General features: G+C 31.4%; 4 protein-coding genes across 4 annotated transcripts; 3 read left to right on the forward strand and 1 right to left on the reverse strand.

Annotated features, from left to right (window-relative positions):
* Positions 1 to 2,347: 2,347 nt before the first annotated feature.
* On the forward strand, positions 2,348 to 2,870 carry LOC107486334 (putative glutaredoxin-C14). The gene has a single exon (XM_016106877.3). The coding sequence runs from the start codon at positions 2,384 to 2,386 to the stop codon at positions 2,783 to 2,785; it is 402 nt and encodes a 133-aa protein (XP_015962363.1). The 5' UTR covers positions 2,348 to 2,383; the 3' UTR covers positions 2,786 to 2,870.
* A 4,239-nt stretch (positions 2,871 to 7,109) lies between these two features.
* On the forward strand, positions 7,110 to 7,989 carry LOC107486422 (triphosphate tunnel metalloenzyme 3-like). The gene is made up of 2 exons (XM_016106957.3): positions 7,110 to 7,353; positions 7,467 to 7,989. Exons 1-2 carry the CDS (start codon positions 7,134 to 7,136, stop codon positions 7,853 to 7,855), a joined length of 609 nt encoding a protein of 202 aa, XP_015962443.1. The 5' UTR covers positions 7,110 to 7,133; the 3' UTR covers positions 7,856 to 7,989.
* On the reverse strand, positions 7,961 to 9,252 carry LOC107486423 (small nuclear ribonucleoprotein SmD1a). The gene is made up of 3 exons (XM_021141309.2): positions 9,126 to 9,252; positions 8,506 to 8,697; positions 7,961 to 8,394 (listed from the first exon to the last, which is right to left on the reverse strand). Exons 1-3 carry the CDS (start codon positions 9,193 to 9,195, stop codon positions 8,333 to 8,335), a joined length of 324 nt encoding a protein of 107 aa, XP_020996968.1. The 5' UTR covers positions 9,196 to 9,252; the 3' UTR covers positions 7,961 to 8,332.
* Positions 9,253 to 13,158: 3,906 nt separating this feature from the next.
* On the forward strand, positions 13,159 to 17,672 carry LOC107486420 (uncharacterized). The gene is made up of 5 exons (XM_016106955.3): positions 13,159 to 13,578; positions 14,252 to 14,351; positions 14,494 to 15,732; positions 16,412 to 16,586; positions 16,712 to 17,672. Exons 3-5 carry the CDS (start codon positions 14,563 to 14,565, stop codon positions 17,335 to 17,337), a joined length of 1,971 nt encoding a protein of 656 aa, XP_015962441.1. The 5' UTR covers positions 13,159 to 13,578; positions 14,252 to 14,351; positions 14,494 to 14,562; the 3' UTR covers positions 17,338 to 17,672.
* The last annotated feature ends 860 nt before the right edge of the window (positions 17,673 to 18,532 follow it).

Here is an 18,532-nt window from a genome sequence, read left to right on the forward strand (position 1 = left end):
AATTTAAATATTAAAAATTAAATTAAAATTTAATTTAAATATTATAATTATTAGAATTTTACAGGGAATTCAATTTAAATATTAATTTAATTTAATTTAATTCGAACTCCTTTTTATAGGGAATTCACTTGTAATTCGAATCAACTCGATTCGAACTCCCCTAAGCCACGTACTCCATGTAATTCGAATTGATATAATTCGAACTTGCATGCCTAATTCGAATCTAATTGATTCGAACTACGTGGGAAGAGTATTTGGTCATAATTCGAATTGAATCAATTCGAATTATGTGCAAAGCTAATTCGAATCCTATTGATTCGAATTATATAAAGATGTGTTCTGGTGGATTGATGTATCAAAATTTGTTTTGGCGGATTTGGGTAAAAATGAGCTCCCCTTGGCTTATTTGGGTTTTTTACCCTTAAAAGCCTGATTCTTGTGTCTGTTTAATACTTGAATCCATTCTTTCGCTCTTTCTTGGACATTTAGATAGCCACCTTTAATCCCATCTTGTAATAACACACAAGTTTGATATTATAAAGATGAAAACTCAGGTACAGTCGACTTTACGTGAAGTTGATAGTCGACTTCATGTGAAGTTAATAGTTGAGAGTCGTTAGATAAAAATTTAGTCAAATTAATTAAATTATTTAACAGCTCTCAATTATAAACTTCACGTAAAGTTGACTCTACCTGAGTTTTCACCTATTATAAAACAAAAAAGGTATGACTATATATACCTAACAGCAAGCAGTAACAGTGTAATCTTAAGATTGTAACTTCAGTAGAGAAATATTAGGGAATTAATATTTTTAGTGAACAAAATCGGTTAGTAATTTAATACTAAATTAAGTACAAGACAAATACAAAAAAATATTAATTTTCTAATATTTTTAATATTTAATATATCAATTTTTTTTTTTGTTAGCCATTTTAATATGAGTATTTCACTATTTCTATTGTGCATCCAAAATTACTCTTTAAAAGTTTAAAAGTAAAATTATTTTATTATAAAAGTAAAAAATTCTAAATTTTTATTAATATTGGATACATAAAAATTTGTAATCAATTACTGATTTTGAATATTTTTTAAATAATGATTGTTAGAGTATGATCCATATCCAAATATCTCGGACACACAACGTTATACTTTAGAGCTAACTATTTAAACTCGGAACAGCCAACTCAAAATGAAAAGGCTATTTTGCACCTCTATATTAGCTACGCGAATATCAAACCACGAAGAGATACGACAGTTAACACAAATTGCCAATAAATATGAACCCAAGCAAGATATAGAGAGCAATCAAATATACAAGAAAAAGAGCATTCCAATTTTAAGTTTGAGTATCCCGAGATTAAACAATTACTTGAGCGTTGGAATCTTTTTTATAGGTTTTTCCACACTGATTGGATTGACGAGGAATCAATAGCACAACACACAGAAGGAAGGCGTCATTAGAGCTCCATTCAGTGTGAACGAGCTATACCTTGGAGTCCAGTTCTAGGACAGAACATTTGGCACCTACCGTGGGGCCCAGGACTTTTGAATAAGCCCACAACGATTTCTTGCTACTATTTTGTAGGATCATGGTCAATGATGCCGTGCCTCCACCTCCTCCTCCCACTCATGACGAATTGGTGACCATGAACATTGCCCTTCGGGTAGAAGTAAAGAAACTGGTCGATCTTTTGGCTGATAGAGCCAATGGGTAATTCATTAATTAATAGTTTGTCCTTAAATACCTAAAGAATTAGTTATTGTATTTATGTAATTAATTTAGATTGATCGATTGGTCAATTTATTTATTTGCTTCAATAATAAGTATTGAGAGTTTAAATTTTATTTTGTAAATACAGCAATTTATTGATCAATGTTAAACTTTTAAATAAAACTCACATCAGTCATAAATTAGTCGTTGATGGCTGAAAATACAATGTTACATATTTATATAATCAACAAGTTATAATTCAAATAGTATAGTTTTCTCATATTCACTTAAAGATCTTATATTAGAGTCTCGCTCCAAATTTTAGAGAAAAAAAAAATATAAGTAGACAATGGAAATACTAAATAATGTGAACAATAGATATATCGGATGTTCAATTCACTAGGTATGTGAAGGGTTATCCTAATATTAAAATTTAGTAGATAACTTGGGAGTGTAATATGTTTTTATTTTATTTGACTAATTTTAAAATCTATTATTCACATTATTCACAAAAGTTATTGTTTATCTAACAAAATCCAAAAAAATAACATTATGCCACGTAGGCAGAAGAGTTTCCTTATATAAATGATGTCATTGGCTTCACGATTTGTCACAACACAAGAACACTACTCATCAAGAATCTGAAAAACATAGAGAGCTATAGTTTGATAATGCAGTACCAACAATCATCGTCATGGAGCTACTACATGAGCATGAGAAGTAACCGTCACCGTGTGGCGGAGGAGGAGATGACGATGGAGAGGGTGGGGAGGCTGGCGTCAGAGAGCGCCGTCGTGATCTTCACCATAAGCAGCTGCTGCATGTGCCATGCAATGAAAACTCTCTTCTGCGGCATGGGAGTCAACCCTATGGTCCACGATCTTGACCTTCTCCCCAACGGCAAACAAATCGAGCGTGCTTTGATGTCTCTTCTCGGAATCAGTGGCGGCGCCGTCGTCCCTGTTGTGTTCATTGGCGGCAAGCTTGTTGGCTCCATGGATCGGGTCTTGGCTTTTCACATCAATGGCACTCTTGTTCCTCTTCTCAAACAAGCTGGTGCCTTGTGGCTTTAATTAATAATAATTAATCATCTTTCATTAATTTAATTTCCTTATTATTATTATTATGCTTTGATTTTGTTTTGTAGTTTAATTTGCCTTAGCCTTGTATAAACATGCAAAAAATTAATGTATGCGAAACTTGGAAATGAAAATTAATGAGCTTTTATTTAACAATTAGTGAAACTCTTTCTTTATTTTATTTGAATGGGAATTTAATTAACAAGGTGCCAATAATGCAATTCAAGCAATTTGAATATAGAATAATTTCTTTTGCATATACATAATTTATATATTTGGAACAGTTTTATTACATGGACATTGCACCAATATTGAAAGTTGTTCATATTATATTGAAACTATTTTTCTCTATGTATCCAAGAAAGGGATTTTTTATTTTAATAAATAAATTAATTATAATAATTATCGAAATAAATAATTTAAAAAATATTTACCGAAATAAATATCCTTCTCTTATCTCGTTTACACTATAAACAAGATAATTTTGCATGTAAACAAAATAAGACAGGTGAAAGTTGTATATCTCATCTACAGTGTTATCAACTTCACTGAATCTGAATTTTCACCTAATAATAATAATAATAATAATTCTGCATTGTAGAATCGGTAAGAATGACAAGAATTTTGTTATAGGCCCATGAATTAATAATAATAATAATAATAATAATAATAATAATAATTTGCATAAATGAAGTGTTATATATATGCTAAACAGTGGGTGGATGATGGTGATGATCATGATCCGTGATGGGTGCAGGTGCAATCTTGTTGTTACAAGTATCAATTTCTTGAATCATACCACAACCAGAAAATATGGCAATCACAACAAAAGTAAATGCAAAAACTATGATCAAAGCAAAACTAAACCCTGCCCAAAGAATTTCTTGTTGCTGCTTATGATTCCTATTATTAATATAATTACTAGTAGTAGTGGTAGCTTTGTTCTTTGTTGTAGCTACCAATTCCTTTATGAAATGGAACACTAGGATTAGACATAAACATGACAAGATCGTACTAAAGAAAAGTAGCACTGCTAGAATTGCTGATTTTCCTCTGCTATTTAACATCACTACTCTGATCTTCTTTAATTTCTCTCTCTTTTTTCTTTTCTTTTTTTCCCCTCTAGAAGGAAAAGAATGGAGAAGAAATATTTGTTGTTCTTATCTTTGGCAGAAAATGATGAGAATACACACATGTCTGTTTATATAAATATGTGTGTGTGTGTGACCTTGGGATTGCATTCATAGTATATGTTTTATAATGTTGATTGGTGAAATTAAAATTAAATTAATGAAGATTTGTTCAATTAAAACTATAACATTACATTTTTATTATATATAACTTTTGGCTACTATTGAGGGGTAAGTATATTAGTATATTAGTATTTCATTTCACCAAAGGTTTGGATGAAAAGTTATGTATATATTCTACTAGTACTAGTTTATGTATGTATGTGGCTTGATATCCTATTAAAGAGTTGAGTATAATATTTATAATATTTATATATAGAGTTGAAATGACACAGTTTAGGCCAGTTATATATGATACCAAATTGTATTCTCTTAATTTGAGTGACTATTAATTTTCTTTTTTTAAGTGCTCTATTTTTTAGGCTAGACAGGTGCTACATTTGTTTTTACCAAATCTAACATGCATGAAATGTTTTCTTTTAAGCGATCTAATAATAAAAATTATGTGAAAAATACAAATAAAAATAAAACTAATTAGGATATAATTTTATATCTGTCAAATAAAAAAGATACTAAAACTTTAAAATTATTTTTTGGATATAATTTATAGATTGTTATTTTTATTCTATCAAATGAAGATACTAATATAATAATAGTAACAAATTTTATATTTATTTTCGTATTAGTTAGTTTTAGAATTTGAGACTTAATTTTTGTTAAAATGTTCGTAAAGATATGTATTTTAAATTTTTATTTTAAGTTTTTTACTATTTTATAATTTTATTTATGTAAGACTAGATTAATCGGTTAAACTAGTAACACCACATATTGAATCAGTAATTCAGTCGTCTAACCAATTTGATTACCGATTCAATTCCAACAACTATGTGACAATATATATATAAATAATTATAAAAATCAGTCACTATATATTTTTATATTTATATATGTTATTTATATATTTTTAATATATTTTTATATTTTAGTATATATTTTATACGAATTATTTTAATAAAAAAATTATATCCGAATCGAGGATAATTACAGCAATGCTAATATATTTTTCTATCTAAATTTTAATGTTGTCGCTCACTTATTTATTTTACGGTTTGAATTTGGGGCTTACTTCAATAGGTTAAATTATAGCATGTTTAGACCGATGAATTTAGTCACTTATGCATTAGTTATTAGCTATTAGCTATTATGTATAAATAATTGGATAACGAATAATGATGAACTTATATACAATTCGTCACCAATAAAGTAGTGGATAATCAAGATATTAATTAAGAAGGAAAAATAAAAATGTTAATTAATTGTTGACTACAAAATAGTTTATTCTTAATCTTTTCAGAGAATTCTATCTCTAAAGTGATACGAGTAAAGTTTTTTTTTTTGGGTCACGGGTACAAGTAGTTGGGCATTTCCTTCTTAACCAAAAAAATATAAATTGTTCAAATAATGCATGAGGTAAGATAATAAAACTCGTCCAAGGCCAAAATAAGAATAATATAACAAAAAAAAACTCTTATATATCATGAACTATATATGATAATTTTTGAAATATATCATAATTAAACTCTATACTATATAGTATATAGATATATTTTTCAAAATTATTTATGTAAGATAATAAAACTCGTTGCTAACGAGTTATAACTCAAATAGCATAGTCTCTCCATACTCATCTAAGAGATTGCAGATTCGAGTATCCCTATTTTCAGTAAAAAAAATTATAAATAATAAAATTCGTCCAAGGCTAAAGTAAGAATAATACAAAAAAAACCTCTTATATATATCATGAACTATATATGATAATTTTGAAATATATCATAATTAAACTCTATACTATATTGATATATTTTTCAAAATTACATCATAAAAATAAGTAAACTTAGCAATAACGATATATAAATATATAATAGATATAGCTTAGCTTATTCAGTCACAAATAGTCAAATACACAAACCATGAATGAGTCTTAGATTCATAATATTAAAGTTTGAACAATTATATGCATTATGATGATGATGATATGAAACATCAAGATCAAACCATGGCTACAAGCTGATGATGTTGTTGTTGTTGTTGATGATGATGATGAGCAACAATAGTATCAGAAGAAGAAGTAGATGGTGCAATCTTGCCCCTATTATTGAACCTTTTGATGAAATGAGGAACACAAGTAACACAACAAGAGAATAGAGCAAAGAATAAGACTATGAATAGAGCAACACCATGTGCACCCCATGGAACTATTTGATGATGTTTTCTTAGCCAAAAAGGGAAGCATGCACAAGTTAATATTGCACCAATTAAAATTATTAGTGCTGCTATGGCACCTTTCTCTCTTCCATCCATTTTTTTTTTATATACTAATGAAGTCAAATTGAGAGAGGAAAAATCAAAGAGTTTATAAGCTTTTATGAAATCAATTCAATTTTCTTGAAATATGTGTAATGTTAATTATTTTCAACTAATAAGGGGGCAGACTTAGTTATATTTCATCACCAAAGGCTATGGCGAAAAGTTACCTATATAATATTGTTTTGTAGTAATGTGGCTGGACAATATGTTTAGGAGTTTATAATAAATATAATAAAACATATATATTATGATAAGTTTGAGCCATAGATTAGAAGATTATTTTTAATTATTTTTTAATATATTTTATTTTTCTTATTTGGGTAAAAAATGTTTTTGGTCAACGTTTATATATAACTATAGTATCATTGAGATTACTGTATTTGTTTCAGTGTTTCATTTAATACAAGAATTACAATATTTATATCTCTTTTATGTTATTGGGACATGGGGGAAAAAAGAGTTAAAAGAATGATTTTTATAAGTAGTATACATAATTTTGATTTATATAATCTTCATGTAATTGCAATTCTTTTGTAGTGAAAAATTAACGCCAATTAAATTTTTGAGTAAAAAAATAAAAATAAAAATAAAATAAGCCTTAGGCAAAAGCATATACCTCCTGGTTTTGTTTTGTTTTTTGTTTTTTATATGAACTATACTTTTGTCTCACACGGAAACTGTTGTTTAGCATGAATCTTATCCATTTCAAGAGGTACAGAATAAACTTGGGAAACTTGAAACAACTCATTCTCTGTCAAGCTTGATTAAGAAGGTTATAATTACAAATGGAAGTAGAGATTAAGCTTCGGCTACAAGATTCAGCATCTCACCAGAAGCTTTCCAAGTTGCTCTCTCAATTTCACACCAAAACTTTAATACAAGAAAACATCTTCTTTGATGGAACAAACTCAGAGCTCACCTCCAACCTTGCGGTTCTCCGAGTCCGGTTCTACGACATGGATCGAAATTGTGTTCTTTCCCTCAAAGCTAAGCCTATGATCTCAGGTAGTGGTGATGAGAAAACACTAACAACTACTCCTCTTTCTATTATAGTTTCAGATATTGAAGACTTATTCATGCAGTTAACTCTTGTGTGTACTAACAATAATTCCTACTAGGTGGGGTGAGCCGCATGGAGGAGCATGAGGAGCCATTTGACCCTGTACTCGGTCGAGCATGCATTGCCGAGCCATGGAGGCTCTTATCAGTCAACGATTCGAAGATACTGAGGAAGGTGAGAGATGAATATGGTTTTGGTGCAAGTGGGGTTGTGTGCTTGGGAGGGTTTAGGAACTTGAGGGCTGTGCATGAGTGGAGAGGGTTGAAGCTGGAGCTGGATGAGACCAACTATGACTTTGGTACAAACTATGAGTTGGAATGTGAGAGTGCTGACCCTGAAAAGCACAAGGAATTGCTTGAGGACTTCCTCAAAGAGAATGGAGTGCAATATTCATATTCTAATGTTTCTAAGTTTGCCATTTTTCAGTCCAGGAAGTTGCCTCAATGAGGTAGTAATTAGTATGTTGAATGCATGATATGATTAGCGTGTTTTTAAAACACAACATTGTTCTGTGAATCATATATGCAGCACACTGAACAAGTCACTACTACATTGATTTATAAAGCACACATTCTTAAATATATGCCTTGCATGTATTAAACATAAGAATCTGAATAATCAGGAAATATCTCACAAATAGTTCAAGAGCATTAGGCTTTCTCTTGGGCCTATTTACTATGTTTTGTATCATCACTAAGTCATGGACAGTACATCAATATTGCTAAAATGTTGGGTCAAACTTAAGTCGGTAGTTATAAGCTAATCATAATTAAGGATACATCGGAGAAATCAGCTTCTGCAAGAAAACAGTTGGAACAGACTAACAATTCTGCTTCTCAGATGTTCCTAAAGGTCTAACACCACCTCAGAAATCCTCCCAAACATAGCTTCAAACCACATGTCACAAAAATTATGAACCACAACTCAACGGCCGCGACCACGACCACGTCCACGCCCACGTCCCCGTCCTCTCCCCAAAGGCTTCCCTGCAAATGCAATAAAAACTTTTAAGTCCATAACTCACTACGACAAGGATACCATTAGAACAACCGAAAGAGCATGAATGAAGAACTCTGGAGAAAAGCTATATAGAGTACCGGCAGTTGGCTTCTTGGGCTTGACCCTAGGTGTCTCCTCAACAAGCAAAGTCTCGAGATTCAAGCTGTCGGGAAGAATATAGTAACGGATGTTGTTACCCCTCACACTGAGATGATCCAGAGTCACTGGATTTTTCCCTTTCAGAGTCATTTTAACTGTTTTCAAATGTGTGTTCATACTAATATCAACACCTGTGGCAAAATGTCCCACCATTAACATGATTTTCCAGACACTGGAAAGTAGATTCAACACCGGCCAATATGCAATAATAAGCATTACTAATCATTAATAATAAGCTTAATTTTAGCATAAATTAGAGAACTTATATTCTAAAAAGGCTTAGAGATTTTCCAATAATCAACAAAGTTTCAAGAAATCAAATATCTTCCTACTACTCCAAATCTAATACTTTAGTTGCAAGCAAGGTCAGCATACTCTAGAGTTCAAGAGTTCAAATTTACTATTCAAATTTACCTAAGCTATAAGAATTCAGATGAACTCTCGAGTTTGATAACCTTTTAATGAAAGCATTATAATAAGAATTTGGCAATCACTGAATTAGGTTAAGATAACAATTTTTTTCAGTAACAAAAATATGAAGAAGGAAAAAAAAACCAACCTGTAATGGTGCCATGAACAATGGTACCATTCTTGAGCTCAATTGACACAGTTTCATTGTTTAATTTCATTAAAAACCTGCTCAAATAACATCATATTAAGTTCTAAAACCCTAAAATTCAAAATTCAAAATTTTAAAAAGAAAAAGGCAGAGAGAGAGAGAGAGTGAAGGTGAGATAGGGAGTGGTGAGGGGCGGAGGCCGGAGAACGGTGGTTGCAGGCAGTGGCGCGGCGTTTTCCTTTCAGCTAATCAGCTTTTGGGAGGCGACCAGAGAGATTAGGGCAAACTGCGAAAAATTGAAATCTTCAGAAGCGGCTTCTTTTCGATTTGGGTGTTGGATTTAGGGATAGAATTGTCTTTTTAAATTTCATTCAGGGTATTCTCGTCTGAACACTGAAGGTTACTACATTATCTTCACAATATACATTTTTTTTTTTTACAATGAATAACTGGATCCTAAATTCATACAAGACTATGTTCCAAGCCCATAATTTTTTTATTTTGGAGGGGTGGCAATTTTTCTAAAAAGCATGTATAATTTGTCCCAAAAAAATAGCATGTTCCAAGTATGCAAAAACTGTTGTAGTTTGAGAAGAGGAGTTGATTTAGGTGGGGAAAATATATTTAGGTTTTTGGTGATTTAGATAACAAAATTATAAAATAAAATAATAAATTACATAAATATTATCATCTTCTTTCTCTTATTTCACGTCTTGGTTGTTTTTGCTGTTACTGGGTCTGTCGCATGCATCATCTTCCGAAGAGTGCCACCGACCCTTCACCGATGCTGCTGGGTTTTCATCACTGTTGACTTCGCGGGGAGGAGAAGACACCCGAGGAAGAAGAGACGTCGAGGAAGAAGCAGGTTGCGCGAAGGAGGAAACTTACACTGTCGTCGAGCTGTTGGGGGTTGTGCCGCCGCTCCTCTAAACACTGGAGAGCATCACTGATGTCGCCGTCTTTCTATCGCTGTCGGAGTTTTTGATCGCTAAAAATGTAGCGGTAAAAAAGAGGGGACAAAAGACTCTTAGCTATTCATTCAAAAATTTAATGGCCATAATTTATAAAGAATAATCTTAAATTATAAAAGTCTTGAAAATACTTTCGAAAAGAAGAATACCAACACTGTAGTTTTGGTTGAGTAGCTAAATATATAGCCTCTTAATATACTATATTTGGATTTAAATTTTAGCAATAACTAAACAGTAGATATAACTCTTAAATATGTATATAAATATGTGGTGTGTGATATTTAGAATTAGAAGTTGTCTAATTTATTCGACAAAAAAAAATTATAATTAACTAAATTAATTACTAATTAACTCATTTATTTATTTAAATAAGCGTCAGAATTTGAATATATAATTTGAATATATATGAATTAATATCTAAACAAAAGTCTTATAAAATTTTAGACTTCTTTACTATAATAAATAATTTTTGTGGTGGCAATGGGCTGTTGCTTTCTGTTCTTATTTATTAATTTATATAATCTCTCGCTTATATCTAATTAAATTATTTTATCAATTAATATTAGTCTATTTTCCGAGAAAACGAAAAGATGAAAAATAGTGACACAAAACTAAATTGAAGTGTGAGGAGAAAATAAAAACTCAAATATAAATGGACGGCAACCAACATGTTGAAAGATTTTCCGAAAATAATAGTCAAATATGAAGGCTTTTTAATTTCTTAGGGTGGCACAAAAATTATTTAAGGAATTATTAAGATGATAGTGATTAGTGAGCATAGATTGTCCTATTATTATTCCGTATTCCATGAAGATGTTGCAATCTTAAGGTAGCATAGAAAGATCAACTTAATGAGTTAATTGCTTCATACTTCGGTCGGTGTTTGATGCTGACTATAAAATTAAATAATTATATATGTGTACGTTTCTTACCAAGAAATAGAGAGGAACTATGAAGGAAATGAACATCACAATAAAAACAAAAATCCAGGCTACATATTTTTATAAAACACTCAATACAAAATAATTAATATTTTAATTATCCAACATAATATAATGGCCTCGCATGCACCATTTCTTGAAAGGTCCCACATAGTACTAATTATTCTTAGAATGTTGATAATTAAGATCCATAATGAGAGGGATAAATTGAATTCAAACTTCATTTACACAGAACACAATCAAATTGGTCATTATAAAGTTAAAGAATTATTGGAAGGAATGGAATTATTGAAAAATGTCCATCTTATTGCTAATAGAATTAGCTATTTTACATGACATAATAGTTGTTCATCTTCTCTCTTAACTCGACATGTCAAAAATTAATTTATCGCAGATCTGAGTTTTATTTAAGGGTTTATCGCTGGTCAATATCTCTAATACATACTTAAGGTAGTATTTGTTTTGAGGTACTGAGACAGAGACCGAAAGACTGAGATTCAGTATCATGTTTGTTGGTTCAGAAACTGGTACTGAAATTTCTGTCTCTATCCCCAAAATTTCAGTATTTCAGTACTTCCAAAAAGTAGGGACACAGGAGACTAAAATCTTTAGAAATGGAGACTGAAACTTTAATAACATTTTATACCTAAAATACCTTCATTTCAATTAAATAATTCTAATCTTATCCTTTATGCAAATTAAATTAAAATTTTATTCTTATTTCAATTTCTGTCTCTTATTTTGCATAAAACAGAATATTGAAATTTATTTCAATCTCTGTCTTTTAGTCTTTATCTCTCAATCTCAATCTTTCTGTTTCTGTCTCTGCACCAAACATTGCCTAAATAAAAGAGAATAAACTAATAATTCGACTAACACAAATTGATTAAACTCAAAATCATGTAATTAACCAATTAAGGATCCGAAGTATAGTAGTAAAGTGTTCTTTTCTACCCGTTCCTTTTAAATAGAACATCCATTCAAGTGAAATGTCATGAACTCATGGGTCATTTATAGCTACTATATTTTTGTCTATGTTATCTAATCAATCTTGCTTTTCTTTAAGTAGATTACATGTAATTAATTATATACGAGGGACATTGAATCTTACATATGTATAACATTGATTTAAACGCATATAATCCTTTTTTTTTTCTTTCTAAAAAATGTTGGCCTAATCAACATGGATATATGCCTAGAACTTCTTTGAATTCCAATTTGGATTTGAATGGAGTGATTGGAGAATAACTGACTGCTGAGCTTTATATTCCTATTTTTTTTAAGTGTCTTAATTTGTATTAGTTATTTTACAAATTAATTTAAATTGATCAAGTGATAAATTTATTTATTTACTTAAATAAATATTAAATTTTTAAATTTTATTTTGTGTATATATTAATTTATTAACTATCAACAAACTTTTAAATAGAATTATAATTCGCAATAAATCAATATTTAATTTATTGTATTAGAAGATGACTTTAATTTTGATTTATTAACAGTATAACATAATCGTATAATTATATCCGTTTTTTGGATGATTATTCACACCGTCAATATAAAAAATAATTATATTTATTAATATGATATCACGTAATTAAATATATATATAATTACTTTTTTTACCAATGATAGAAAAACTCGAACCATGACCTCTTAAGTGAGTATAGAAAGACTATATTATTTGAGTTATAATTTATTGGTATATATATAATTACTTTACACTAATAATACATCAAAATTAAATTCATAAATACAAACAAAAATATAAAAAATAATAATAGATTAAAATTCAGGTGCAGTCGATTTCATCTAAAATTGATAGTTGAAGATTATTAGATGATTTAAGTGATTTGAATAAATTTATTACACCTGAGTTTTCCCCGTAATAAATAGGGTTAGCACTTACACTTTGGCGGCACAAGCAAAATGTGCAGTCAACAGTCAACACCAAAATAAATAGAAATAAAAAAAAATTTGATGGCGGGAAATACGCGAAGAAGACAATTATTGTTTGGCGCGTAAATCCACACGCGACAAACCGAAACTAAAACTAAACCTAACAATAAAATAAACACTCAATTTATATGATCAAATTGTGAAGTAGTAACACTACTTTCAGGCCCACTTGGAACCTCATCATTATTGTTTATCAAAATCCATTCTTTTTTTATTCATTCATCATTCAATCCCATTAATCCCACACTAATTCTAAACCAAGTAACCAACGCTTCGTAAATCCACAATCCCTTCTTTTTGTATCCCCAAAATTTTCACAAATTTTATCGGAGAAACAGCTACGTGTCAAAATCCCCAGCTGTTTTTGACCCAATTGATGTTTATGTCCCTTTTCTCCTTCTCTGATGATAATATAATAAATTAAAGAATTTTGTTGATTGCCCAATTTGCTTTCTTGCAAAAGGAAGCAACTTTGATTGGTTTTGTTTCATGCAATGGAGTTTTTCAATTATGGGTGCCACTAAGCTACAAGAAAAGTCTTCTTTCACTTGCACACAATTCTCACACAACAACAAGAAGAAGGTCCTCTCTCTCTAACACTCCTCTTTGGTATTCTTTCTATGTAATTGATGTTATTCTTTTTGATGATTATGATTGATTTTGGTTTTTTTGGTTGTTATGGGTTCATTTTAGAAGAAACTCATGATTTAGCTAAGATCTTGATTTTGCTTGTGTTTATGTCAAAGCATGATTTTAATTTGTATTTTAATATTCTATTTTGGTGTTTGTAGTGGGATCAGAATGATTTTGCTGTTGACTTTACACTGCTTTCTTTGCTGTGTGTTGATTGCACATAATTGTATCAGATTCATTGATTTTTTTTTTTCTTTTGGATATTTAGATTCGTTGATTTAGTTTCTGCTTGTGTTGATATCTTTCTCCTTTATGCTTTTATTGTTTAATTTGCTACTAAATATGAAAGGTTAACTACTAGGCTTCAGCTTATAGGGTGCTACTTTCTTACAACTTGTTTCTTTTTCTTTTGTTAAAATAATAAAAATTCCATGTTTTGCAATATGCTTTTCATTAATGCTTCTTTGATGAGAATCTTTTTGTTTTGTTATGCTGAAATTGAGTTTGCTTTCATAACTTACCCCCTCTTACTTTATTCATTTCAATATTCTCACCTTTTGTCAGTTTATCTTCTCTTAATCCTAATCTAATTTTAATATTAGAATATTGACATAATTTACAGGGAGGCAAGAAGAGGATTCCAAGAATTGGAAACTCTAGATTTGATATCCCCTATTTATTATTCTTGCTGGTCTACAGCACAAGATTGATGCAATAAAAGGGTTAGTTTGCAATTCTTTTGCTTTTTCGGATTCACTGCATTCATAGGTTGTTTTCTAAGGTAGTGGGGAGACATTGCTGCATAGATTTTATGTATCGAATCGCCTTCGTTTCTTTGTGTCAGTCCTTGTAATTTTGTTGCAGACCTCTTTATTGGCTGATTTTTTCGGGGAGTGAATCGAGGTTGAGGTTTATTGAGTAGTCTTGTAGAATATGGAGTCTACACACCAACCACCAAGTGTAATTTTAAAATTGATGGGTCTTGATAAAGTGTCTCCCCGCGAACCTGTTCGAGATAAACCGAAAGTGCTCTCTGAAGACTACCTGCAGAAAGTTGCATCCATTGGTGTTAGAAAGAAGCGTCCATCACACCAGCATTGTTCCCTTGGAACGGGAACTGATGAAGAAATGGAAGAACCTGAGGGCATTTCTAGAGTGGTCAAAACAATAAGGAGAGATAAGCATCATAATCCGTCGAGGGAAATTGGGAAAGAAAATCCATACTTTTTGGGAACAAAGGCGAAGTGCTCGCCACAACAACTGCTTATGGATGCTTCAAATGTGAATCAGGGAAAGCTCTCGCAGAAAGATGTGCATGAACATGGAGAGGCTGGATTGTATGAACTACTTAGGCTTCCAAAATCTCAATTGGACATGAAGGGTGATACTTTCAACTCAGCTACTTCAAAGGCGAATTCTAGAAAGGAGGGAAATGGAGTTTTATTTCCGAGTTCCTGCAAAAATTCTCGTTTGGCTAATGGAATGCTCCAAGAGGTGTTTTATCCTAAAACCATGAGGGTATATCCTGAAATGAGAGAGACAAGGAAAATTTCTCGCGACGATGATTTTGGTAAGCAGAGTTCTAGATCTTTTTGTAAAATTTCGGAGAATGTTTCTGTGCAAGCTGGAAATGCTACAAAGAGAGTTTTAGGTACTGTTCCAGGGAATGGAACAACAAACATGAATAAGCAAAGTCGCTTTGGTAATGTTAACATCAAAACAAACCTCAGGTGCAAGGTTGATGGTAAGCATAGTCGTGTTAGAAAAGTGGATCTTTGTGGATCTTCACTTATTGCTGATAATCACAGATCCATCACTGAAGATAACCTTTTTGAGAAATACTGGGGTTTGAGGAAGAGTTCAAAAAATTCGCCTCCACAGAAGTCAAGGAATCAAAGTATCAACCATAATGATTATTCAGAAACTATGGACCTTAGGTCCAGCAGTGAGAAATCCCAATCTTCTTCCTCTTTTTCGGATAATAATCATATTAAAGAGAATTATGCTGGCCTACATAATCCAACCATGCAGCAATGTGAATCAACGGGCTTACCGGGAGACAATGATGCTTTGAGTCACAGTTCATCTGCTTCAACACAACAGGTATGATTGTTATCATTATTTTCACTTTCCCGCAAGTTTTTAATGCTATGAAATTGGGTTACAACTAAACTATTCAATAAATCTTTAATGGTGAGGTTGGATACAAGACAAAAATCAAACCTCTGTTGGTTATATGCTTATTTCCGGATACAAAGTTTAGGTGTCTGAGTTTTGATGAAAACATTCATGAAATTTATCAAGTGAACAGATGAAAGTAGTATAGACCTACACGTTGGTTTAGTGGAATTCAGACCTTTAAATATATAAGAATTGTTAAAAATCATGACTGCATGTCTAAAATTCTGAATAAACCATCAATTTAATTGATCATCTAGGTTTTAGAAGCTCTTATTGAAGTTTATTAAAGTAAGCTCAACATATCCTGTAACACTTTAATAGAAGTCTTTCTCAACCATGTTTAGATTTAAGAGTTTTGAAGCAAACCAATGTTACTGATAGGGATTTTAAGTTCTAGTTATAGCGAGTTTTGATGTTGTTTTAAATTTTTACGTTTGTTCTGCTTCATTGCATTCAATTTAAGCTGAACCATATTAAATTTTACTTTATTGGGTATCAAATAGAGAATTCAATATAGACAATTCGATGATCTTTTCGTTTTACTTTGTGAATACTTTTATTGTAGAGGTATTTACTTTTTGTTCTTGTGTGTATGTTATAGGATGCATCAGAACTTCAAGAAGATTCTGCATCTTCACTTTTATCTGGAACTGACCCAGACTCTCTCGGTAGCTCTGAGGATTCCTGCGAACCAAGTCCGATTTCAGTCCTAATGAACCCCTCATTTGGAAACAAAACTTCATTTAATTTGAAGACTTCTGGCACTGATGTATATGGTGTGTCACAATCTGCAAAACCTTCGCAAAATTCGCTTTACCATATCATACTATTTGTTTCATTTTCTAGTCTCCCTCCAGTTCCGGTTACTAACTACCTTTGTATCATTGCATCTTGATTTCAGACTTCTCTGAGGTTGATGATGATGAAGTATTTGCCTTGAATATTTCAAGTGATGAAGAGTGTGGAGATAAATCTGTTACTGGTGAATATGAAGAGAAGAAAGACTTAGTAGGATCATTCAGATCCGAGGAGAGTCGAGATTTCTCCTATCTTGTTGAGGTGTTAACCGAGGTGGGTGCTTTAAACAGGAGCTTGTTTACTGACTTCTCTACATGGCACTCTGCAGAATGCCCTATTAGCACTTCAGTTTTCGAAAACCTTGAAAAGAAATTCGGTGAGCAGAAATTTTGGAAACGTTCCGAAAGGCGGCTTCTTTTCGACCGAATTAATGCAGGACTATCAAAGATTATGCAGCCATGTTCAGCATATGTCCCAACATGGGAAAAGCCAGTGGCGAGAAGGTTGAGTGCGGAACTAAGCGACAACATGATCGAGGAGGAGATATGGTGGATGCTTGTTGCTCAGGAGAAGAAAGCAATTAAGGATTCAGCAGATAATGATATGCTTGGAGGTGAAATTAGTTGGATAGAGTTAGGTGAAAATATTGAAGATATTGTTAGAGAGATAGTTAAGTTGTTAATAGAGGATCTTGCACAAGAGATGGTAGATAGCTTGGAAAATTTTTGAAAGGTGTTTGTTTTTTCTGTTTTTTTTTTTTTGCGTGCAGCTATAGCATTCGTATTGTTGAGCTTAAACTGTTAGGAAGAGACAGATAAATTGTGGCAGACGCATATACAGAAAGAAAGAAAAAACATGTATAGGTTGATTTCGAGTCGATTTTGAGGGATTGATTTTGGAGTCGATTTTGAGAGATTGATTTTGAGTTCTTTATTTTTTTGAGAGGTTGAAGAATTTGAATTAGGTTGTAGGTAATAGGTTCATTATTCATTCATATGGAGTACTATTGTATTTCTTTTGTACCTTTTACAAAAAAAGAGAGAGAAAGGAAGTAGTTGTGGATTGTTGAATTTGTTATGAATTTATGATCTTATGCATCTCATTCCATTAATTCAAACCTTAGCTTCATATTTTTTGTTGTGATCATATCTCCATTCTCCATAGAATTACAATATTAAAAGTTTGCTAAAATATTTGTCTCAAAATTGATTTATGTTTAGCATCGTGAAATTGTTAATTTGGATCATCATCAACATCAATCCTTTTAAAAAGAATTTTAACTTAAGAAGTGTTGTGATCATAAAAAAACTGAAACAGAATATATAGTCATAAGGAAAATGAATTTTCTTCTTGGTAGAAAATCATGCATATGTATATATATCATATCACATATTGATTCTTCAGTTGAACCCTACCATGATTATTTTATATAATATATTTTCTTTAATTAATGCATTTTTAAGCAGGTGTCCGAGATCTAAATCTCCTATATGCATGTAACAATTTAATAATCAGCAATAAATTCTTAAATAGAATTCAGATCTGCTACGTATTAATTAAGTTGAAACCCATTTTGGCTCTTGAAATTCTCGACCGACTTCAAATTCGACCCTCAAATTTATAATTACCCAATTAACACCCTCAAATATTAGATTGTAACCCACGTTTGCTCCTGTAGCTATCTCTGTTAACAGAGATCTGATGTGGCATGTTAAGTTGACAGAGTGTGTATCTATATGGCACCCAACTTGCCAGAATGGATGTATGATGAATGAATGATGTGGCAAAAGTTGAATGAATTCAATTTCTCCAGCAAAGTCTCGAACATATTGGGAAAAGAGGACTGCAAATTGAGTTCATTCAACTTTTGCCACATCATTCACTCATCACACATTCATTCTGTCAACTTAACATGCCACATCAA

The sequence above is a fragment of the Arachis duranensis genome, chromosome 4 (genome assembly GCF_000817695.3).
Source record: "Arachis duranensis cultivar V14167 chromosome 4, aradu.V14167.gnm2.J7QH, whole genome shotgun sequence".
Lineage (NCBI taxonomy): Eukaryota > Viridiplantae > Streptophyta > Magnoliopsida > Fabales > Fabaceae > Arachis > Arachis duranensis.